Source organism: Artemia franciscana, chromosome 7 (genome assembly GCF_032884065.1).
Source record: "Artemia franciscana chromosome 7, ASM3288406v1, whole genome shotgun sequence".
Taxonomy (NCBI): Eukaryota; Metazoa; Arthropoda; class Branchiopoda; order Anostraca; family Artemiidae; genus Artemia; species Artemia franciscana.
The window spans coordinates 55,219,221-55,244,413 of NC_088869.1; the positions used below are offsets into that span (position 1 = coordinate 55,219,221).

At 34.9% G+C, this 25,193-nt stretch overlaps 1 protein-coding gene across 4 annotated transcripts in view; it reads left to right on the forward strand.

The window, feature by feature from the left end:
• LOC136029479 (neuron-specific calcium-binding protein hippocalcin-like) overlaps positions 1–25,193 on the forward strand; it is a 140,189-nt gene that overhangs the window by 37,196 nt on the left and 77,800 nt on the right. For 3 of the 4 annotated variants that reach the window (XM_065707906.1, XM_065707903.1, XM_065707905.1), the window contains exons 3-5: positions 9,035–9,085; positions 12,136–12,257; positions 18,800–18,869. In XM_065707906.1, coding sequence (XP_065563978.1) covers positions 9,035–9,085; positions 12,136–12,257; positions 18,800–18,869 — 243 coding nt within the window. The remainder of the gene's footprint in view (positions 1–9,034; positions 9,086–12,135; positions 12,258–18,799; positions 18,870–25,193) is intronic. The other variant, XM_065707907.1, reaches the window with a different exon arrangement.

Consider the following 25,193-nt stretch of genomic DNA (forward strand, 5'->3'; position numbering starts at 1 on the left):
AGTGGTAAGACATGTAGGGGACTTGTAAGCAGTAATCGGCTGTTGGGCTACAATCATCTTCAGCGATGAGGGGTTTGCAACTTTTGCTAGTTGGTGTACCCATTTTTTTTCATCCGGTGAACTTGATGTCTATCACGGGAGAGGGACTTGTAAGTAAGAATCTGTTCACTTTGGGCTAGAAATTTTTGCAAATTGGTGCACATTGTACTCGATCTCTTTAAGTCTGACAGAATTAAGTGTTTCCGCAACAGGTACAAACGATAACGTAAAACAATGAGGTAGCTTCGTAATAATTAGTGTCACCTATGGTATTTTAATCCTGAAAAGTTACGGATAGCTTTATAATATCAACTAGATTATATAAGATATTGTTCCAAGTTTTCATCCGTCACGATGTCTTTGATTGAAAAGGATAAAGTTCAACTGGTTGCAAAGTCAATTTAGTCCCTTCTTTCGAAATTATTTTGTAGTTGTTGTTTTTTCAACGCTGAGGAATAGACTTTGGTCATGTGATAACTGATTGCGTTTTTGTTAGAACATACTGTTTTAAAAACTTCGATAGGCTGACAACTTTATCATTTAACCGATAGTGAAGAAACAAGCACAAACGAGAATGTAAAACAATGAGATAGTTTCGCAATAATTAATAGAATGTCATCTATGGTATTTTGATCCTGAAAAGTTAGGGATAGCTTTATAATACCAACTAGATTATATAAGATATTATTCCCAGTTTTCATCCGTCACGATGTCTACGACTGAAAAGGATAAAGTTCAACTGGCTGCAAAGTCAATTTAGTCCCTTCTTTCGATACTATTTTGTTGTACTCAGTTTAACACTGAGGAATAGCCTTTGATCATGTGATTACTGATCGATAGCGAAGAAACAAAACCAAAGTGTTGCTCTCGCAACACTTTAGTCGGCGAAGCCGGACAAAGGTTGCCGCACCACTTCACGTTGCCCGGGCAACGTAGGTCTTGTTCTTATTTTCTTTTCGATTTTGTGTTTTAACATAACTACAATTTATGTTTACAACACCCTTTCAATTAAAAGCAAATTGAGATTGAATTAAATAAAAAATGTTGTTTTTTGTGTAAAATAAGGAGAAAATTTTAAACTTAAAATGAGAAGAAATTAGCTTTTACAAGATGTTAAATCTGTAATGAGAAAAATGGCCATGAACAAAAAAACGGAACCTAAAATTGTCAACAGTCATCATTAACAGTAATACTAGACTTAAAACATACATAAATTGCCGTAAGTAATGATAGCATTGTCGTTCTTCGAACCTCCTAAAATGTTTAAGTGTCATTTCATGCTCATCTAAATGCCAAAAAGTCTTTAAAGCATTTTAATTTATTCATTATAAGATAAAAGAAAACTGAATAATACCTCAGCTAAAAAAAGAAATTCTTAGGAACTCTTTTTCTTTGTATCAAGGAGTGTCAAGGAGCTCAGTTTAGCAATCTAAAAGCATCGGTGCTTACCCATAGCCCAGACCCATCGGCACTTACCAGCCTCCCAGTAATCGCCACAAACCCAAGCCCATCCCCACTTCTTTCTGATATAGAATCCACAATCAAGGGCTGAAGGACAAACACAACGTCAGGCTCAGATGGAATCCAACCGGAGTTACTAAAAGTAAATTGCGATCCCCGTGGTGAACTATACCTTAAAAATTGCTACTGCTGCTAGGGAAGAAGGTCACTTCCCCTCCTCATGGCGTGAACCCATGATAGTTCCACTCCATAAGAAAGGCTTAAAACAATCTGTGATAGCTACCAGACTATAAGCCTTACGAGACACGCCACTAAAATACTCACCAGAATAATGCTGGAGCGTATAAGAGCTGTAGCTTCAACTGTTATTCCAGAATGTCAGGCCGGTTTCCGCCCAATAAGATCGACAATTGATCAGATATTTATGGTCCGACAGATTATGGAAAATATATTGAACTTGGTCGTAGTATTTTCCACCTTTTCATTGACTTTAAGCAGGCTTTCGACCTCATATGGAGAGAAGGTCTGTGGCACATTCTGCTCCACTCTGGTATACCACAAAACATAGTATCATTGATCAGATATATGTATTCAAAGTTCAGAAGCCGTGTCATGACGGGAGAAGACGTTTCTAATAGCTCTGAAACAGCGACTGGTGTGCTGCAGGGTTGCTTGTTTTCACGGGAACAGTTTACACTGTTCCTTACCGCTGTCCTATTACTCTTTGACAACTCGTCAGGTGTCTTCATTGGGGGAATATTGATTGATAAACTAGCTTATGTAGACGACATAGACCAATTGCACGATAACTTTGGTGATCTTCAGTACCAGGCTGACAACACCCAATCAACCACCAGCCGCTTTGGGATGACCATCAATTCCACAAAAAAAGCTTTAGCCTCCAGCTCGGTGGTGGCAACATAGAATGGTCGAAGATTCCACCTACCTTATTAGCCTTATAACGTCCGATAACAACCACTCGAAAGATATTAATAGGCACCTGGCGCTTGCCAACTCTAGCTTTAAAGTCTTGATGCTGATCTGGAGGAACAGGAATTTGTTGAAACTGCTAAAGACAAGAATCTTCAACACACTGATTGACCCCATTGTCATTTGTGCTTGTGAATCATGGACCCTCAAAGCAGATGACCAACGTCGCCTAGTCGCATTCAAAACAAAGTTATTTGGCGTATTTCGGGCATCACATACATGACAGGATCTCCAATATTTGACTGTTTAAAAGACTCAACATCAGACACACCATACTAGACAAGATAAAATTGCAACAGCTTGGGTGGCTAGGTCACATCCAATGGTTGGAGATTTCCCGTCTTCTGAAAATGGTCCTCCATGGTCGTGTGCATGGTCCTCGCCTCAGAAATCGACCCCTGAAGAGATGGAAAGAGAACTTCTCTACACTCAACCTACCACAACTTTTACGCCTGACTGAAGATAGATGCTCATATAGACGTCACATAAATCACATAGTGAATGAAGAGGTCTCAAAACAATCTTCGAGGATGGATGGGACTTAAGTCAAGTAATTCAATCTAAAATATAAAAAAAAATCAACAATGATTTCATCTTTTACATGTTTTCCTTTAAATCATCAATTTAAAAAACTAATTAAAAAAATGTGTTTTCAAGAAAAGTAAAGAGCTACATTAAACCAAAAATGAGCAGAAATTCGTTCAAATAATTTTCCAAGCGTAAAAATACAACAAATCACCATTTATGAGCAAATGGAACCCAAAACCAACAGAAATTATTACGTAAATGGGGGTGGGCTTATCCCCTTCTCATTAATTAGCTCTTTACACTAAAGTTTGACTTTTTTGGTTTAATCATTTGAGAATGACTCCTGAGACACAAGGGTCAATTAATTAGAAGTGTCCGTTTAATTAATTAGGTCGTCTATGCTGCTTCAATAATTCTGAAGAAATTAAAGCGTAAAGAGCGAGGCATTGAGGTGGAGCAACCCGCTCATATACGTGATAATTTCTTTTTGTTTGGATTTTTAACGTTTTCTTACTTTCAGTTAAAAAAAATTGTTGATTTTATTTAAGAGCATTATAAACAGTTTTCTACCTGAAAGTTTCACCTTAATATCCTTAAACTCAATAGAAGTGGTAGTCGTATCTGTCATAATAGTGGCAACAGTGGCAACATGCACGTAGTACCGTTTGGTTAATTCATCATTCCCGTCAACAAGCCTTTGATCAACTGATCATCCCCCTCCTCATTCCCTGAAAGTTCCAACTTATTACCCTTAGTCATTCTTGTGTTTACCCCCTTTGGACAATCAGTATGCCCATAACACGTTTTGATTTAGTTGAACTTTCCCCTCGAAATTCCTTCGAACACCAAATTTCAGGTCGTTCCACCTTCACACATTAAAAATCCAACTTCACACTTCATCAACTCCAACTTCACACATCAGGTTGTTTCTAAACTGTTATTGATACAACCTTTTTACAACCCACACTCACACGGCGTTTTCTGATGCAGGTCAATGTCCCCCATCAGTATTCCTTGAAAATTTCACTTTCAAACACTCAGCCATAATTGTAATAGCAGTTACAGCAGTAATAGTAGGAGGACTAGTAGTGGTATTAATAATTAATGGCACCAGCACTAGTAGCAGTAGTAGTATTAACCTGTTGCCTTTTGGTTAATTGAACATCCCCATGATCAAGCCCTGGAAGTTTCAATTTAGTAGAATTGGTCATTCTTATGATATTGCCGATATGCCCTTTTGATAACCTGTAAATCCATAGCAATTTTTAATTTAGTTGAACTTCCATTTAAAGACTTCCTGAAATTTTGATGTTAAAACTAATAGAGTCAGTAATAGTTGCAGTAGAAGCCGCATTGACAGTAGTAGTAGCAGTAGTATTAGCAATATCTTGCACATATTGGCTTTTTGTCAATTAATCTTCCCCTTTAACCATTCCCTAGAAATTCTTACGCAATTTTCTGATCCAATCCTAAAATACGCCATTTTGACTATTTGCATGAAGATAGTGTGTTTTCATTTAATTAAAATTTCCCCTCTTTATTCCCTCAAATTTTTACTTGCATACCCCTAGTCTTAATAGCACTAGTACCATTTTTGTAGAGGTAGCAGTAGAAGAAGTAGGATTAATAGCAGTAGTCACAGGCATATGTTGCCTTTTGGCCAGTTGAACATCCCCATCCATGATGTCCTGTAAGTTCAAGCTTGATTCGGTAAGACAATTGCATTCACATATTGTGTTTTGATTTAGTTGAGATTTCCCTTTATATTCTTTCAAATTTTCATTTGCATAACCTTAATCTTATTATTAGTAATATCATTTTAGTAGTGGTAGTAGCAGGAGCAGTAGTCTTAATAGCAGTAATCGAATGCGCATCTTGCCTTTTGGCCAGTTGACCACCCCTCCCCATGCCGGGTCGCTCCTTACTACAGTTCATTACCACAAACTGTTTGATGCCTGCACATAATGTGTTTTGATTCAGTTTAAATTTTACCTCTGTATTCTCACAAATTTTCACCTTCATACCCTTATTCTTAATAGCACTTGCATCATAGTGGTAGTCGCAGTAGTTGAGCAATAACTGCAGTAGTAGTGTTGTATTAGTAGTATATTGCCAGAGGTGTGGCAATACTACAATTATTCTGATTTTACGTCTTGAAATAAATTGTCTCTAACAATTCACGTAGTTTTCTTTTTAAAAATTTATGTTCCTCCTTTTATTTTTCTTGATTTTAAATCAATTCTTTTTAAATACAGAGGAAAAATAGTTTATTGAACAAAGCTTTCAATTCAAATAGCGTTTTTACTTTTACCTTTTAGGAGTAGGGGGTAGTTAAGGGGTGGCAAAAAACATAAAATATAATAGACTTTAATGGTATTAACTTGCCTCTCTTGAACATACTAGATTTGCAAGTTGAGTCAAACAATTTTTTTTTCTCATAAAAACACAATCACCCGCAATATACGGATTTGAAGATTTTTCCATTATGAAACTTAATTATCCCTTTTAATTTTTTTATTGAATTTGTACATATTTCTTTTAGTCCATCAGCGGTATATCCAATTATCAAAACCAGTGCAAGGTATGCAGCTAGGAAGTTAGTTTGGAGAATTGAGGGCAGACAATCTTGGGAAAGCGAAATTCTTAAAAGCCCGGTCTAATATTTAAAAAAGAACAAAAATAAAACAGCTAACATTTATGATCTAGATGACAACAATCCTATTGTCAAAGCAAATAAAGATTTGGTAAAAATCTTTAAAGAGCATTGTTAAAATTGTTACTATGAAAAATATCTTAGTAAGAAAAAAAAACTCCGTGAAGGAAGGGAAAATCCCTAAAAATCGGGCATCACGAAATCTATCGAAAACATTTCGGGCTCATACTGAAACATGGTGGAAGAATAGACGAATCCTATTGTAATTTTTGGGGCTTCAATATACATACTATCTTTTCAGGAATCAGAAGAAGGGGGAGGGCCTAAGCTATTTTGCCGAGGAAATCTACCATAGTGGGTTCTCAAAATTATAGTAAAGTTGGCGAAGAGCTATGACTGGTTCTCAAGTTGTAGATTTTCCATAGCTCTGACATAATATTTCTAACATTTCTCTTCGTGAAAACACAGGAAAAAGCAACGTAGAACCGATTTGACATAGGTAGACTTGAAGAAAATATCAGACAGTTCGTGGTAACGAACTGTAGTAAGGAGCGACCCGGCTCAATAGTAACCAAAACTCTAAAATGTGGAATTTTGATACCAATAGCTACATCAAAAGAATCTCATTTTAATGTTGATTTTAAATATATAAGTTTCATTAAGTTTAGTTTTACCCATCAAAAGTTACGAACCTGAGAAAATTTGCGTTATTTTAGAAAATAGGGGGAAACACCCCCTAAAAATCATAGACTCTTAACAAAAATCACACCATCAGATTCGGCGTATCAGAGAACCCTACTGTAGAAGTTTCAAGCTCCTATCTACAAAAATGTAGAATTTTGTATTTTTTGCCAGAAGGCAAAAATATTTTAATTTTCCCGAAATTATTTTCCCTAAGTCAACGGATCTAAATTCTGAGATAGCCATTTTATTCAGAGTAGTCGAAAAACTTTATAACTATGTCTTTGGGACGACGTACTCCCCCACAGTCCCAGTGGGAGGGGCTACAAGTTACAAACTTTGACCAGTGCTTACATATAGTAATGGTTATTGGGAAGTGTGCGGGCGTTTTCAGGAGGATTTTTTGGTTGGGGGGAGGGATTGAAAAGAGGGGGATAGGCTGGGGGAACTTTCCATCGAGGAATTTGTCATGGTGGAAGAAAATTTCCATGAAGGGAGCGCAGGATTTACTAGTATTATTAAAAAAAAAACACTGAAAAAATAAATATGAAAAAGTTTTTTTTTTGCAGCTGGAAGTAAGGAGCAGCATTAAAACTTAAAACGAACATAAATTATTACCCATATGAGGGGCTCACCTCCTCCTAATACCCCGTTCTTTATGCTAAAGTATTTTTAGTAATTTCAACTATTTTTTCTACGGCTTTTGTGATTCAGGGGTCATTCTTAATGAATTCGACAAAATTTAAACTTTAGTGTAAAGAGCGAGGTACTGACGAGGGGGCGAACCCCCTCATATATGTAATAAAAACATGAGAATACAATACTTCTTTACGTAAGCTAATTTATAAGTTATGTATATCTTTTACTAATAAAAAGATTCGTAAGAAATTAAAAGTTCTAGTTGCCTTTTTAATTAACCAAAAAATCGGAGGGCAACTAAGGTTCCTCCCCCGCTCTTTTTTCTCAAAATCATTCGATCAAAATTATGAGAAAGCCATTGAGCCAAAAAAAAAAAAATGCAAATTTCGTTTTAATTATTCCTCTGCGGAGAGCCAAAACCAAAACATGTATTGATTCAAAAACGTTCAGAAATTAAGAAAAAAAGAGTTTTTTTTAACTGAAAGTAAGGAGTGACATTAAAACTTAAAACGAACAGAAATTACTTCGTATATGAAAGGAGCTGCTTCCTCATCAACGCCCCGCTCTTTACGCTAAAATTTTTTGCTGTTTTAAAAAGAAGAGTTGAGAGAAAGAGTCAGACTTTAGCGTAAAGAGCGGGGCGTTGATGAAGAAGCAGCTCCTTTCACATACGAAGTAATTTCTGTTCGTTTTAAGTTTTAATGTTGCTCCTTACTTTCAGTTAAAAAACTTGTTTTTTTTATTTAATCGGATGAAAAAGTCTGCATATAACTTGTCTACAAGAAGATTCAGACGGTTTTTAAAAACAAATATAGAAATTTTTCATGGTTTAAAAAGCGAAATATACCATTTTGTCAAATTTTTGACACGCTCTAGGCCCTATTACAATTAGAGCTTAACAGACCTTGAGGCTGCAAGCTGAAAATGGAAATCATACTGTAGCGGATATAAGGCTGAACATAAAACATTTTAAAGCCCGTTCTTCTACCCCTTACACCATTCACCTGCAAACAAAATTTGGATATCAGCTTAACCTTAGGAACAATTCTTGAAATTTTGGAGTCGCTAAGAAAGCCAAGATCGAACTTACCCCCTGTTTCCGTCTCAAAAATTGGTCCGTAATGAAAGAGCGATTTTATATAGCTTATGGCATTTTTCCTTGGCCTACCTGGGTAATACCATTCTTAGATTTATACCTATATTGGACTCTCCTGTATTCTGATGGATATCCTGAAATTTCTATCCGATGCCATGATGGCTGGGTGTAGACGGGATTTATTAGAATTCACAAACAAAAAAGAACTAAAGAGAAAAACTCAATTCCCTCAAGTCTCTTTTAGTCCCTTGAAAAGGCACTAAAACTTGTAACCTAAAATCCTTTCCCAGGGAAGGGAAGGAGCCTTTCCCAGGCTCTTATGGTCATCATTAACAAAAGAAGTGGCTGAGGAGAAAACCTGAGACGCTTCACATTTAATTAAGTTGACCTCGGTGACCGGTCCAAAAACAGCTTGGATCAAACACTAAACAGGAATGTGTTTGAGGGGGGGGGGGTGAATTTTATTGAAAGGTATCAACCACATGAAAAATGTAGGTAGAAATACAATAACCATTGAAATCTCGAGTTATTGGGGTGAGACCCCACCACCGAACACACTTAATCATATATGCTTTAATTATAGTCTTATGGCCTATGTATAGCTAAGAAACATATGTATATATTTTGTCTAAGGAATTCGTCTAAGGAAATATGGATGTAAATAGACCCCTTTTGGTATTGAATATTAGTTTATCTAGTTTTACGTAAAGTCTACTCAATGGTAGAAAACTCATTAAAAAAAACCTAATTTTAGTCATATAAAATTGTCAAACATTTATATTGGATTGCTTCTTAACTAAATGAGGCTTTATTTTTGGATTTGTTTCTTCATTTTTACCTTTTCAATGTTTTAAGGCCCTCAACAATAACTATTCATTTTTTTCTGCTGCTGGTTTATTCCTTCAATTTTTCAACTTTTGTCAATTTTAATATTTTTGCTCTCGTAGGTACATCTTCTGTATATGGCAGATCTAATCCTGGAGATTTTCACAAACCATGTAAGTTTCTATTTGTTCTACCCATTACAATTAAACTGTATAAGAACTATTTTTTCAAGTCTTAACAAAACATTTGGAACTACCAATTTATAAATTTTTCATTTCTGATAATCTTTCAGTAAAGCACAAGTTATATGATAACAGTCAGAAGTTGTGAGGGCAGAAGTTTTGTCACGGCTATGAATATCTTATGCTTTTAAAATTTTTAGCATTTTTTTTTTATCTGAATGTAAAATTTTTCAAGAAAAGTGTAAAATACCGTAGGAAGTGGCATAGGAAAGAAAAATATTGTTTTATAGGGTTTTTTGATATCTTAAAAAGGCCAGCTGTTTCATTTTTTTTCGTATTAATTGTTTACCCATTTTTTATGAAGTGGTTCTACTGTGGTGGAAAACGACGAAAGAGTTTGAATTGTTGAGGCACTATTTTTTGGGATACCCTGAGTCCAGGTAATCAAATAATTCTAGTTTCTCATAATGTTGTTAAATCTTTCCATAATGAGTAGCGAACTATTGCCTTCTGAGAACCCGTTTTTAACGCTTAGTCTAATTATTTTCCTTAGAAAAAGGCTAAATATCTAGTAAATTGACCAGCTCAAGCTTGGATTGAAGCACTAGTTACGAGTTACGATTCTCTTTAAGCCTCAGGAATCTCCTTTTTGATGGTTATTAGGCTCAAGCCAACTTAACCTTTTATTTATAGAGTTGTTCTATCAAGTCTTTTTGTACTTTTATGATTAACCTTTACAACCCAATCATTCATGGGATTCTAGGTCTTTTCTGAATACCCTTTGGCTCCTACAATGCTCAAAACTACGTATCTTAAAACGCAACTGGTGTTATTTGTTCAGAGAAAGCTCTCATATTACTATATACAATAGCTAAGCTTTAGAGAGTATTGAGCTGATTCACTATAACAGAATTTTCGCTAGTGTTTCTTTACGGTGGATATCTGTATAATTAAATGGCTTATAACTGCTCTCGGATGGCCTGCTTGATAGTAATTTGATTGTATTCATGCAAAAAACGTTAATTTGCGACACAAAATGGAAAAAATCGGTACTTTTCTTTGGTGCGATTCGTTTTTACATGAAAAGGGCGCTAATATTCTACATTTACATTCGAATTAGTCTTCCTCCAGTATTACAGCTTTGATATGATAATTCCTAGTAAAAATAAGAAACAAAAAACCCACCGGTTGCTACCCTTCTCAGAAAAAAATGACGGAGAACAAATTTTTGTAAATAGTCAAGGGCTTGATATATCCACTCTAGGTTTCTAAAAAATTAAGAATTTGGAATAGTTTTGGGAAAAATGTATGATTTCCCTTCTGTGTACATTTCCCCTTATCTAACCTTGAGAGTATTTGAGTATGCTGGCAACTTTGACCAGGTAGATTTAATGAATTTTATATATTAGAACCGATATGAACGGTAGATTAACTCATTTTGTAATCTCAACTAACTTATGTGTTTTTTAAGTTTTGTTTGGTATAGAAAAGCTCGATTCTTTTTCTATCTATCAATATATATATATATATATATATATATATATATATATATATATATATATATATATATATATATATATATATATATATATATATATATATATATATATATATATATATATATATATATATATATATATATATATATATATATATATGTATATATAAATATAATATATATATATATATATATATATATATATATATATATATATATATATATATGTATATATATATATATATATATATATATATATATATATATATATATATATATATATATATATATATATATATATATATATATATAATTGATTTAATTGATCAAGCGCCAATCCGTCTTGGTCCTAACAATCATCTTGTCCGCCTCTTTTGCTAAATTGTTATATTTTTTTTCTTATATTTGTGTTATTTATTTTGTGTTTTTTGTGTTCTTTGTGTTATTTGTAGTTCTTTGTTTTTCTCCTTGTACTCCACTTTTTCCCTTTTGTAAGTGGGTAAGAAATAAATTATTATTATTATATATATATATATATATATATATATATATATATATATATATATATATATATATATATATATATATATATATATATATATATATATATATATATATATATATATATATATATGACGACCCAGACACAGGGAATATAAATGACGACCGGGACACAGGGAATATTCGATTAGCAATCACCATCAACAAAGCTAAAGGGCAATCATTAGAAAAATGCGGAATAGATCTTAATACGGTTTGTTTTCCCATGGACAATTATATGTTGCATGTTCAAGAGTCGGTAAACCTGACAATCTATTTATATGCACAGACAATGGGTCAGCGAACAATGTTGTATATTCGCAAGTTTTACGTAGTTAAAAACATATATATATATATATATATATATATATATATATATATATATATATATATATATATATATATATATATATATATATATATATATATATATATATATATATATCTTTATTCACAGGTGGGACACAGGGACACAACTACAATGGTGCGTAACTAATATGGTGCGTAACGACTTACGCCGGTGGGGGGTGGGGTTGGTGTGGGGCGAAGAGCCCCCACCAGCTAGGTGTTGGTGTGGTGCTTCGCGCCACACCAACAGCTATGTATATATATATATATATATATATATATATATATATATATATATATATATATATATATATATATATATATATATATATATATATGGTGCTTCGTAGGATCCAAAAGTTGAATCGGGCGCAATTGAAGCGACTTACTGTTTTAAGAAAAGTGGAATCTGGTGAACAAAATGCTGCTCCTAGTCAGCTGAGTTGGCCTGAAAAATCCATAAGGAGGACAAGGCCTCATTTGCATTAATTCTGATCGATGCTCTAAAAAACTAAATCATAAGAACAACATAAATATAACCAAACTTTGCTTAATGAAGAAATTTTTGTGCTTTAGAATAAAGAAATTGAAATAAAAAACATAGTAAAGAAGCTGAGAAAAAGGAATATACTGTGTATAAAATACTTTATTTCAGCTTGGGATTGTCGTTATGATTACACCTCTCACCGCTGCCCTCCCCCAGACTTGGACACCCTTTGTAGCATAACGAAATTTAGTAAGAAAGAAATCCAGCAGATGTATCGCGCGTTTAAACAGGTGAATATTGGCTTTACTTTTATTAATGATTTTCTAAGGATAATCTATGTTACAGAGGGATTTCTTATGCTCTAAGGAGATGGCAATTAATTAAGTAAATACATATTTAATGAAATTTAAAGAGAACTAAAGAGAACTGAAGTTAGAAATGAACAGAAAGTCGTAGCTTTGAGCCATTAAATTAACAAGGATTACTAATCCGGACATAATTTTTGTTTGAAAGAGGTGTTCGTTTGGTGTATGTGTTATCGTAAATGTCCGAAAATTGGTGAATGTCAACATTCACCGGTGAATGTCCAAAATACCTTCTTTTCTAGTTGGATTTTTTTCTAGTCAGTTTTTTTCAATTTAATGAAAGGTTCGATGATGACAGGTTAGGTTAGATTAGGCTTGGCGAGGTTAGGTTAGCTTAGGTTAGGTTTTTAGCCCATTTGTGATATTTAGAATACTTTTTAACCTAACCTAACTTTAACTTTTACCATCATAGCTTCCATGAGACTGAAAATGCTTACTCGTAAAGCTAATTGAATCAAAGCAGAGAACAAGAAATTTTGGACATTCGCGGTATCATATGCGTTAGCAATGTATGATGCATCGTTTATTTAGTTTCTATATTTAGCTTATAATTATACTTAGTTTCAATTAGTCCTGTTTTAGAAGCTGACAATATGATTAATAGTTAAATGGGCAGAAATTTTGCACACTTCCAAAGAAACGAGATCTGATCAACCAGCTGAATATAGCAACGGGAGATTACGGAAACCGAAGTTCCAAATGAGAGCTCAGTTTGTCTAGCCCATACTTACCTTATAAACTGGTATATTTACAAAACATATTATGTTTTTTGAAACAAGGGACAAGATTACTATACCACAAAATTCAGCAAAATCCGTTTGTATGCTGATCCAGGTTCCTTTCGCAAGTACAATCAGTTCAATTTCAGTCAGTTCAATTTGTTATTTTACAGAGAAAAGAAAAACAGCTAAATTACTAATAACCACCCCAGCTTGAAGTGAAACAAACTCAGTTTCTATCTTTATGCCAAATCCCTTATAATTCCATGCCTCACTATGAGCGAGGAGGAGGGAGGGCTTTATGCACCAGTGTGTGAGATTTGTGTTGGCTTTGGACGGCCAAAAAGAACTACCATTCGAAAGTACGATTTTGGCGGCACAAATTACCACCTACACTGGTAGATATATTTAGCAATGCTTAGATTCAAACCCGTTTGGTGGGTGGTTCAAAAAATCGAGTATATAATCATTTACTTTTAAACTCAAATATTCAACTGATTCAAATATTCAACTTGAGCTGCAACACTATGTCGGGCATCAGTTTGATTTTCGATTTCATGCAGGTAGTGTTGTCTGGAATGCTTTCTAAAGTCAAGCCAGCTCATTTGCCAGCTGAACTCATTATATCAGCAAGTGATAGTGACTTTAATAACGCCCACGATCCCGCCATGGATCTTGTATAATGTTTTTTCTTTTTTTTCTATGCTCTTTATTAGCTGCCTTGTATGCTAAATAAAAAAAAACAAGTTTTTCTACTGAAAGTAAGGAGCAGCATTAAAACTTAAAACGAACAGAAATTATTACGCATATAAATGGGATTGGCCCCTCCTCATAACCTCACTCTTTACGCCAAAGTTTCTTAATACTTTAAAAAAACTTCTTATGGTTCTAATTTCAGGAGTCGTTCTTAAAGAATTGGGACAAAGTTTATATTTTAGCGTAAAGAGCGAGGTTTTGAGGATGGTGCAATCCCCTTCATATAAGTAATAATTTGTTTTCGACTTAAGTTTCAATGTTGCTCCTTACTTTAGGTTGAGAATACTTGTTTTTTGTTTTATTGCTGACCGTTTTTTATATAATGCCAGGAAATCTGGCAAAACCTCCATGGAGAAATCCTCTCCCAGCGGAAATTATCTCTAGACAAATCAATCCCGTTAAATTTATCCCTAATAATTAACCTTAACAGCTCCATGCTTAAAATTGAGACCGAAAAGAGAAAGCAAGATATATGAAAGGAATTTTGTTTGTGAATTATGGCAAATTCCACCATTGTATAATTTCCCCTGACAAGTTCACCCCCCGGAAACTTCCCTTCCCATGGACAATTCCGCCCGTGGAAAAAACCTCAGCAGAAAATTTGCCCCCCCCCAATACAGAAATGTAAAAATACTTACCAATAACAAATACTTTGCGTACGCAATGGGGAAATTTTAAAATTTTAGGACCTTTCCTCGGGGACTGTGGGGGATCATACTTCATCCAAATACATAGTTACGGGGCCTTTCAGTTATGGTGAACAAAACGAATTTTGATCAGATGATTTTAGGAAAAAAGGGATGGGGAAATGGTCTATTTGCTCTCCAATTTTCAGGTCACTTAAAAAAGGCACTAGAGCTTTTAATTTCCATTTGAATGCGCCCTCTCACAAAATTCTAGGACTACTGGGTCGACACGATCACCCCTGGGAAAAAAAAACAAATAAACTCCCAACCGTGATCTCTCGTCTTGCAAAACATACACTATTCCACATTTTTACAGGTAGAAACTTGAAACCTCTACGGTTGGGTTTTCTGATATGCTGAGTCTGATGGTGTGATTTTTTTTTTTTTTAATTTTATGACTTTTAGGGGGTGTTTACCCTTTGTTTCAAAAATCAGACCAATTTTCTGTGGCTCTTAACCTTTAATGTGCAAGACTAAACTTAATGAAACTTATACATTTGAAATTAGCATAATAAACCGATTCTTTTGATATATCTATTGGTATTAAAATTCCTTTTTTTAGAGTTTCTATTGGTATTGAGTTGGGTCGCTCCTTACTTACAGTTCGTTACCACGATCTGTTTGATTTTTATGGTTTGCTATATAAGGGAATGGTTCCAGCCACCATCTCTTGTTGTGCTGTTTCAGAAAAAGGAATGAAGAACTTTTTTTTTCCTTGTTGACTTCTGACACTAGCTGTACCTTGTGCATAGATAGATAATATTGTCACTGGGCACAAAGTTGGATCCATATCTGGAGCGGGTAGAAGATTAGGAGAGGGTGTTTCATGATGCTCCATGGTTTTGGGTCTAAGAAAATAGAAGAAACTCAGAGTTGTATAATTCTTTGAAAATCTTACTGAACTGACAGATAAAACATGAATTTCACTTTTTTGAAGACCAGATGCAATAGTGGTAATAAATACCGTCTTTAGAGTAAAGTCTCTCATATTCATATTGCCCATATCGAGAAATCATTAACTTTGGGCTGTTTCCTAGGGTGGTCATATTGATCGTGAGACAATATTTTTGCATCTTGACGTTTCTTAATATAATACTTATTTAAATTTTTTGATTCGATGCCATTTTTGGCTGCAAGGGACTAAATAAGAGTAGATTGCGAGGGAGAGGCTACTTTCCATCTTATCTCTTCTGTTTCTTAAAAAGGATAGTAGTATTCAAATCTCTCTTACAATCAGATCTCTTTGAGAGTCCGAAGCCTGCTGATTCAATACATCACCCCTAGTGATATCAGTTAAACATTTGGAAAAAAAACATAGTGCCTATACCACAAAAAGAAGATTTTTGGTTATCATTGTTCAAGGAATCACCATGGAAGCTTCAGGGCATCTAACATGTTTCATAGTGCGGCGATAGTTTTGACTGAAAATTTGATCAACATCGGATCTCCTCTGGGGATGGAGGGTGTTTCCTCCATTTTTCTGAAATTATTAAATACATTTATAGCAACAACATTTGATGGATATTGGTGAACAAAGTATATTTTAGACATTTAGTATCAGCATAAAATGCAGATCCTTCGGTTGCAATAATTATTTCAAATTTAGATTTTTAGTACATTGTTATGTATTGGCGTGTTTTTTCCTTACTCTGGGCCCGTTACTACAATATATTTGATCTAATGTAGACTGAGAAGTTGATGCCGAAAAAGGGTCTAGGGCTAGAACTCAGTCATCGCGTGAGCACTTAGTGTGGTGAAAACTGGGATCTAGATCAAATAACTTATTGAAACGGCTAATTGCTTATTGATATTGAAGCCTTAAAAAACCTTCGTACTTATTTTGTTTTTTTCTTAAACTGATGTTCACTAAAATTGACATATTCGATTTTTACACACAAAATCGTGACAATAGTTTGGTTTGGATGTACATAATCATATGGCTGTGTATATCTGTGCGGGCATATCTATTTAAAATAAGTAAAAAAAAAAAAAAAAATAAATAAGAAAGAACATTGCTGATGATTCAAGTTCATGGAATCATGTAGCTTCTTTTTTTATGTAATATCCTTCAGTAATTTTTAAAAACATCTATATTCACTATTGATTTCCCATTTGACGTGTTGTTTTATTCAATTTTTTCCCTTTCATCTAAACTCACTTGACAATTCTCCTCACGAACAATAAATATTAAGGTATAATTTAAAATCCAAACCCTTCCGTGACTCCATGTTAAGCGAATAGACTTCTTTTGAAAGATTTTCGTTGAAATTATTAAATTTGCACAGAAAATTGTGATGTTGTTCCCTCTTATGTCTCGAGAGAGACAGTTGCCTCATCAACAGAAAGAATGAGACAATTAAACACTAAAGGCTGAATTTAATTGGGTCCCTATCAAGGGTGTATTTTCAGGAAGGTTTCAGCTGTTTTTAAGTCATATAAAATTTAATTTTTTGGCAAAAATGGTTTCAAAAATATTAGCTGCCTTTTGGCTCTATTTTACTTTTGTTGCAAATCAGGACTAAGATGAAAGGAACTGTCTTGCGACAGGAGGAGGACGCCTTCTTTCTATATATATATATATATATATATATATATATATATATATATATATATATATATATATATATATATATATATATATATATATATATCAACATTTTGAAATCATAATTTCCGTTCCTCCAAAAAATTGTTTATGAAGCATTCCAAAGCAATAATTAGCTCCCTAGAAGAGCGATAGCTGAGAGTTATGGTGCGTCCCCTCTAAAAAACAAAAACAAAAACTATTCCTTAAATTCTCCAAAGTTTGGCAATTGCTCATAAAATGTTCCAGGTTTTCCCCATACTCCCCTCAAAGGGGACAGGCACACTTACCTCCCGGACCATCTGCATCATAATAATCCCAGTGTCCCCTATGCAACAACATAATAACAACATAAAAACATCATAACCTATGCACACAATTTGCTCGTGCTTGTAGCCAGCATTTCATCTCCCTCTACATTAGCTTCAGTCTCAAGTAAAACTCCTCTCCATACACTACTTTAACCTGCTTATAAAACCTTTCAGTGCCTGACTTCTCAACCCCAGTCAGCCAGACCTGGATTACCTGTTCCCTAAGCCGCAAATCCAGCAATTTAAGGAAATCATCTGGTTTGAAATCGGGACCCTGGCCTTCATTTCATGCCCATGAGAAGCCAGCTTTATGCAGCAGGGCTTTAAACTGTTTTGGCCATGTTACCTTTTATGGAAATTTCAACATCTCATTACAAGCCACCTTCACTAGACGGTTATCTGGCAAATGTAATGCCTGTAGCCAAAACTTTATCATCTGTATACTATCCTCTTATGAAGCAAATTTGGTAAACCCAGGTTCCTTCTAAGAACCAAACTACTAAAATTATCATTTAAGCCAACTACTTTTTAAAATACACATGCTTCAGAGACTCCAATCGTCTCACTTTAGTGCCCCGAACACGAATATAATGTATTCGAACATGCTACACATTGCCCACCTCAACAACTAACACGCGTTCAAACGAGCTTTAAGGCATTTTGATCATATTTAATTTTCATATAAAAACTATCACGCATAGGCCTAGTAGCAGGGACGAATCTCCAGCATTTTTTTTGGGGGGGGAGGTAAGAGGGGTTCATATCTAGATAATCAAGGGGCATGGAATATATAATAATTTTTCTCCAAATAAATGAGAGGAACACCCACCCCCTGCCTCCTCCACCACGAATGACAACCCCGCATAGTAGCACCTCTTGCCATTATACAGACCATTTAGAACTTTTCAACTTGTATCTTGCTTAGTCTATATGCCCCGTAACTTACAAACCTAATATCTAAACAGCTTGATAACAGCGTGGCCTTCTTGCTTTTGCCGAGTGTAATTTTGCTTTTATAAAATTGTGTAACTACTATCCGGCTGAAGAAGAACACAAGCCAAGGCTTCCATATCTTCCAACAAAAATAATTGTCATGCTTTCTGATTAAGGAATATGGGCAACAGTATTACAGCTACTACTACAGCAACAGCAGCTCTGTTTGATTTCCAACTTTTTTTAACATTTCAATTATTTTATTGAATTTTACCTAGTTTTTATCCTTGCATCATAGACAGTTATTAAAATAATCATTACCATAAACAGTTTAAAAGAATCAAGCTTTATCAATCCCATAGCTCCAACTTCTTCTTGCTTTGGAGATGTCGCTTTTTTCGAATCTCCTGTTTCATCTGTCACTCATAAGATTAATGTATTGTACAACTGATGAATGACAAAGCACATTCATTTTCAGGAGTGTCCCAGTGGTGTTATATCGGAAGGAATCTTCAGGCTGCTATTAGCCAGTTTATTTCCCAACGGAGGTGAGACAAGTTTATTATCTCTTTTTGACATTTTATTCTTTGTAAATTATAAACGAAGCTCTGAAGTGATTTGGCTAGATCAAACTAGAGTAGCTTCGTTGGAGAGAAAGTAAGATTCTTTCTTTTTAAATGGTTGGAAAGGATGCGGTTATTTTGAGTGTTTGCAAGGCTAGTTTGTTGTTTAACTGATGGTGTCAACAGAGATGTCAATTGGTGGGGGAGGGGCATAGAGAAACTCCTTCTTTCAGATTCTTACGCCCTAGATGTGAGAAGACTTTCTTATGTACTTTCATTTATAAATGCCTTTTTTGACATTTTCACTGAAAAACAGTGAAATTGTCCCCCTAAATGTGAGCTCTGCACCCCGTGGTGTAGTGACAACCATTTTTACCTTTCAACTGACTCATTTTGAGCGTCAGTTACGCGATGCTTCTTATGAATATTATCATACGATGATACACGGATCTATACTTGCACGGATCTATATCTATACTTGGATCTATACTTGTTTTCCTAAAAAAGGAAAACTTCTATTTGCAAATGTTTCTTTAAAAAAATGTCTTACTTTTCAATAGAAAAAAGAAGCAAAATGTATATAAAAAATTTAAATCGGGATATTGATAACTTCCGCTTTGATTCCAATAATTTGAACTTCCGCTAAAGAATGAAAGCAAAGTTGTCGCCTTACGTTGAAACATTAAAATCCTAGGACCACAGAAAAATAACATAACAAAAGTTGTAAGGGACTGTTTCTTACAAAAAAAACTTGGTTCATACGGTTATTTTTGATTACACATTTATTACCTCAGTTAAATTTTTTCTTTTTAATTTCCAAGAGTTAAATAATTAGAGTCAGTTTGTTAGACTTAGAGCTAGTTAAAAGAATTAAAAGACCAGCATAATCTGTTAAAAATGAAAATACTCTGCTATATTTCGAAAGCTGTGAGTTTATTTGTTACCAATATACTCCGGCCTACATAGTTGATACCACTAATTGGTCTCCATATTAGGTGAATTATTTTTATCTTCTACTTATCAGGAAAAAAAGTTCAATATATCTCCTAATTTGGTCATCAAGTTTCTGCTTGTTATAGATTGTCGTTAGGAAACCAACCGTGATAGTGTTTATCTTCTATAAAACTTATCAAATTTCTTTGCAGTAGTAATTTTGTTCCCATGGTTTCAAGATTTACCATGGAAGATACGAAGAAAATTGGATCTTCCTGCTTAAGTTAATTGTATACTTTGAAAATCAAAATACTCAATTAGTTATTGAAAGAGGTCAAGTGGGGCTTGGCTTTGCCAAGCTTTCTTACTTTGCTTCTCAGACACATTTAACACAGACTTTTGAACTAAAAGAGCCACTCCATTGTGAAAGGGTGAATACGGTAACATTTTGCTTTTTGATGGTGGACGCAGACCTTCTGAAGAGGGTTGATAATTAAACTTTTATGCACAAAGTGTAAGATATTGGAAAACTAATGAAATTTCTGGGGTTAATGGCTCCCTGTGTATATCTGGCTGTTTGTGTATTTATTCTATTTATATAATCAGAGGCAACGCTATAGCGTTGCCTATAGTAAAGGCTATAAGGCTCCAGTATTTTATTATTTATTTATCATAAATTTCTTTTTATCCCAGGGCACTTTATATAGAAGGGGCCATCGTACAATCCTCAAAGGGGCTCCATTGATTGGAAATTGGGAGTTTTAATACCCTTTATCAGAGTCAAAAGTGATCGGAGGGCAACTAGCCACCCACAATTCATTTTCCCAAATATATCCGATAAAAATGAGATAGCCATTTTCTTAAAAAAAGGTTCAAAGATAATACAACCAAAATTTTGGGATCTACAAAAACCCTCAAAGGCCAGGGGGTAGGCGTCTTAAATTGTACCCTGAGGGGATGTATAGTTTTTGCAGGAGGGTTGTTCGTATAAACTTCAGAGAAGGCTCAATTGAATGGAAAATGAAAGTTCTAGTCAACTTTTCGAGAATCGAAAAAGATCAAAGGGAAACTAGGCCCCACACCTTTTCCCACAAATTCATTCGCTTAAAATTTTGAGAAGCAATTTTATTAAAAATAGTTCAAAGATGATATAGCAAAAACTCTGCGGTAAACACAACCCCTCAAAGCCCTGGGTTAGGTGTTGCAAGGTATGCCCTGGGGGCATATATGGTTCTTATTGAAGGGATGCTAATATAAGCTTCATGGAGGGCTTACTTGATTGGAAATTAAAACTCTAGTTTACGTTTTAAGATTCAAAAGAAATCGGATACAACTAGTCTCCAGCGCCCTTTTTTCCCGAACCCATCTGAATTTAAGATAACTATTTTGTTAAAAAAAAATCAAAATCAGACAATAAAAATTACAGGGTCAACACAACCCCCCAGAGCCCCGGGGAGAGTTTTTGAGTTGTACCCAGGGCCTAAAGCCTAAGATTCTCATGCAAGGGGGGGGGGCTGTATAAACTTCAGAGGTACCTTATTTGATTGGAAGTTGAAAGTTCTGGTTATCTTTTAATGAGTTTAGAGAAATAGGAGGGCATCTACCCCTCTCCCTCGCACGTTTTTTTCCAAAAATGCTTTCGATCAAAATTTCAAGATTGCAAGTTTGTTTGAAATCATCCAAAGCTCAGATAACAAAACTTCGGGGCAAAAATAACCACCCCCAGAGCCTGGAGGAAGGGTTGTAACTTATTTCCTAGGGGTATGTAAAGTTCTTATGGAAGGAGTGGTCACATAAACCTCAGAGAACTCGAATGATTAGAAGTTGAAAGTCGTGACTCCCTTTTGAAGGGATGATCGTATAAACTTCGAAGGGGGTTCTTTCGATTGGAGATCGGAAGTTCTAGTGCCCTTTTTCAGAGTCAAAAGTGATCAGACAGTTCAATTAAATTCTATTCAATTCATTTATTAACAAAAAGAATCACATACTGTAAACTAACTACACCCTGAGAGAGCACTGCCCATAACGGGAGACAGTATTCATTCAGTCATCAAGAAAAGAAATAAAAGGTAAGAAAAGAAAAGAAGAAAAAGGGAATCGAAAAGAAAACAAACGTAAATTAATAAAACAAACATAGAGAACTATCGGTACTAGAAATTAGGATATAATTCAATATTTTCTAATAAGAAGCTTTATATATAGCTTTATTCTGAAGGATTTGAACTTGCTTCCATTCTGTCTTATAATTTGAAGGCCAAATGCTTCTTCCATATAAATTTAATGTGGATTGACCAATCCAGCTTTTCATCAATTATTATACCTAAATATTTAATGTGGTCAACTCGTTCAATTTCTTCGTGGTCTGCCGTATTTATCTTGCTGTCGTAAACTGGGTCATTTACATGTTTAAAAATGACATACTTCGTCTTGTTTTGCATTCAGGGAAAGCAACCGCTATTCAAAGAATTCAGTTGCTGCCTGGAGGCAAACTTTAGCATTTGTAATTAGTTGCTTACAGTTTTATGTGCTAGAAATAGTACTGTGTCCTCCGCAAAATTTATTATTTATGCAAAGGGGATATTATCCGAAAGTTCATTCGCATAGATTGAAAAAAGTAATGGTCCAAGAACTGATCCCTGAGGCACCCCACAAATTACATCGATATGAATCTGATAAGATACCATTAGCAAGTATTTCACAACGTCTATTGTTAAATATGACCAAATCCGTTCAAGAACCGTCGACTTTATCCCATATCCTTTTAATGTTTCAAGAAGGATGTCAAAATCAACGCAATCAAAAGCTTTTGTTAAATCTAGGAAAATCGCCAGAGAATATAAACCATCTTCTTGCGCTGCTTTTATATTCATTACTAGCTGTTGGGGTGGCGCTTCGTGCCACCCCAAAACCTAGTTGGTGGGGGTGCTTCACGCCCCCCCGCGGGCGTAAGTCGTTACGCGCCATATTAGTTACGCGCCATTGTAGTTCTGTCCCTGTGTCCCACCTGTGAATATAGATAAAAGAGAAAAGATTTCTCTTTTCATTATAGATATATATATGATATATATATGTTTTTGACTTCGTAAAACTTGCGAATATACAACATTCTTCGACGTCCCATTGTCCGTGCATATAAATAGATTGTCAGGTTTACCGACTCTTGAACATGCAACATAAAATTGTCCATGGGAAAAACAATTCATATTCAGTTCTATACCTCATTATTCTAATGATTGCCCTTGAGGTTTGTTGATGGTGATTGCTAATCGAACATTCCCTGTGTCCCCGTCGTCATTTATATATCCACTTGTGCCCCCGGCATCCCCGTTGTAGTTGTGTCCCTGTGTCCCGGTCGTCATTTATATTCCCAGTATCCCGGTCGTCATTAGTGTCCCAGCCTGTAATTTCTCTTTGAGCGTCCCGGTCGTCATATATATTCCCTGTGTCCCGGTCGTCATTTGTGTCCCGGTGTCACGGTCTGTAATTTATCTTTGAGTGTCCCGGTCGTTATTTATATCTCCCGGTCGTTATTTGTATTCCAGTCTGTAATTTCTCTTTGAGTGTCCCGGTCGTCATTTATATTCCCTGTGTCCCGGTTTTTAGTTTTCCTTTTCTCCTTTATTTTTCAGTTTTTTTCCTTTTTTTTTAGTTTTTTTTCTTTTTCAGTTTTTAGTTTTTTTTAGTTTTTTATTAGTTTTTATTTTTTTCTTTTTTGTTATTTTTTTGTAGTTTTTACCTTTTTTTAGTTTTTTTTTCTTTTTTAGTTTTTACTTTTTTACCTTTTTTTAGTTTTTTTTTAGTTTTTTAGCTTTTTTAGTTTTTTTAGTATTTTCTTTTTAGTTTTTTTGTAGTTTTTACCTTTTTTAGTTTTTTTTTCTTCTTTTGTATTAATGCTAAAGCCAAGGTTCGAACGTGGAACCTCTCGGACCTAGAACCTGGAACATAACGCTTTACCAACTCAGCTACTTCGGCTTGAATACATTCGTTTTGAGCAGCTTCCTCGGCTGTTGCCATTGTAGGTTCTTCAGTCATTTTACAATTAGAAATTTCTCTTTCAACGATCTTCTTACAATTAAAAATTTGTCTTTTAACGATTTTCTTAAATACCTGTGTCCTGGTCGTCATTTATATTCCATGTGTCCCGGTCGTCATTTGTGTCCCGGTCGTCATTTGTGTCTCGGTATCCCAGTCTGCAATTTCTCTTTGAGTGTCCTGGTCGTCATTTATATTCCCTCTGTCCCAGTCGTCATTTGTGTCCCGGTCTGTAATTTCTCTTTGAGTGTTTTTTCTTTTTAGCTTTTTTCTTTTTTCAGTTTTCTTTTTCTTCTTTATTTTTCAGCGTCACTATGAAATACATATCGCCAAACCTTTGTTTATTTAACTAAAATCTGGTAGGCATTGATGACCTTATCCAAGTCAAAATCCCAAACCCAATCATCATTGCTATCCTTTTCAGTTTTGATATGTTTTGACTTTCGCTGTCCAGGTGGATTTTCATCTAACTGCGCGGTTTTGCGTTCTTTATCCGCAAGCCTGTTTTCTTGCTGTTTTTGTGATTCCTCGGCACGCTTTCTTTTCTTACTTTCTCTATCAGCCGCAAGCCTGTTTTCTTGCTGTTCTTGTGATTCCTCGGCACGCTTTCTTTTCTCACTTTCTCTATCAGCCGCAAGTTTTTTGGCGTAGACTCTGTGAGCAGCTTCCTCGGCTGTTGCCATTGTAGGTTCTTCAGTCATTTTCAATTAAACATTTTTCGGTCCACAATCTTCTTACAATTAAAAATTTGTCTTTGAACGAATTTCTTAAATACTTTTAATGACGTCATCTTCATAACAAACATGACGACAACTAACTTCATGACGACATGACGTCAGTCGACACACATAACACACATACAACTTATCAAACAGTTCGTGGTAACCAACTGTAGTAAGGAGCGATCCAGCTCAATAGTAACCAAAACTCTAAAAAATTGGATTTTGATATCAATAGCTACATCAAAAGAATCGCATTTTAATGCTGATTTTAAATATATAAGTTTCATCAAGTTTAGTCTTACCCATCAAAAGTTACGAGCCTGAGAAAATTTGCCTTATTTAGGAAAATAGGGGGAAACACCCCCTAAAAGTCGTAGGATCTTAACGAAAATGACACCATCAGATTTAACGTATCAGAGAACCCTACTGTAGAAGTTTCAAGCTCCTATCTACAAAAATGTGGAATTTTGCATTTTTTGCCAGAAGACAAATCACGGGTGCGTGTTTATTTGTTTTTTTTTTTTTTTTCCAGGGGTCATCGTATCGAACAAGTGGTCCTAGAATGTCGCAAGAGGGCTCATTCTAACGGAAATGAAAAGTTCTAGTGCCCTTTTTAAGTGAC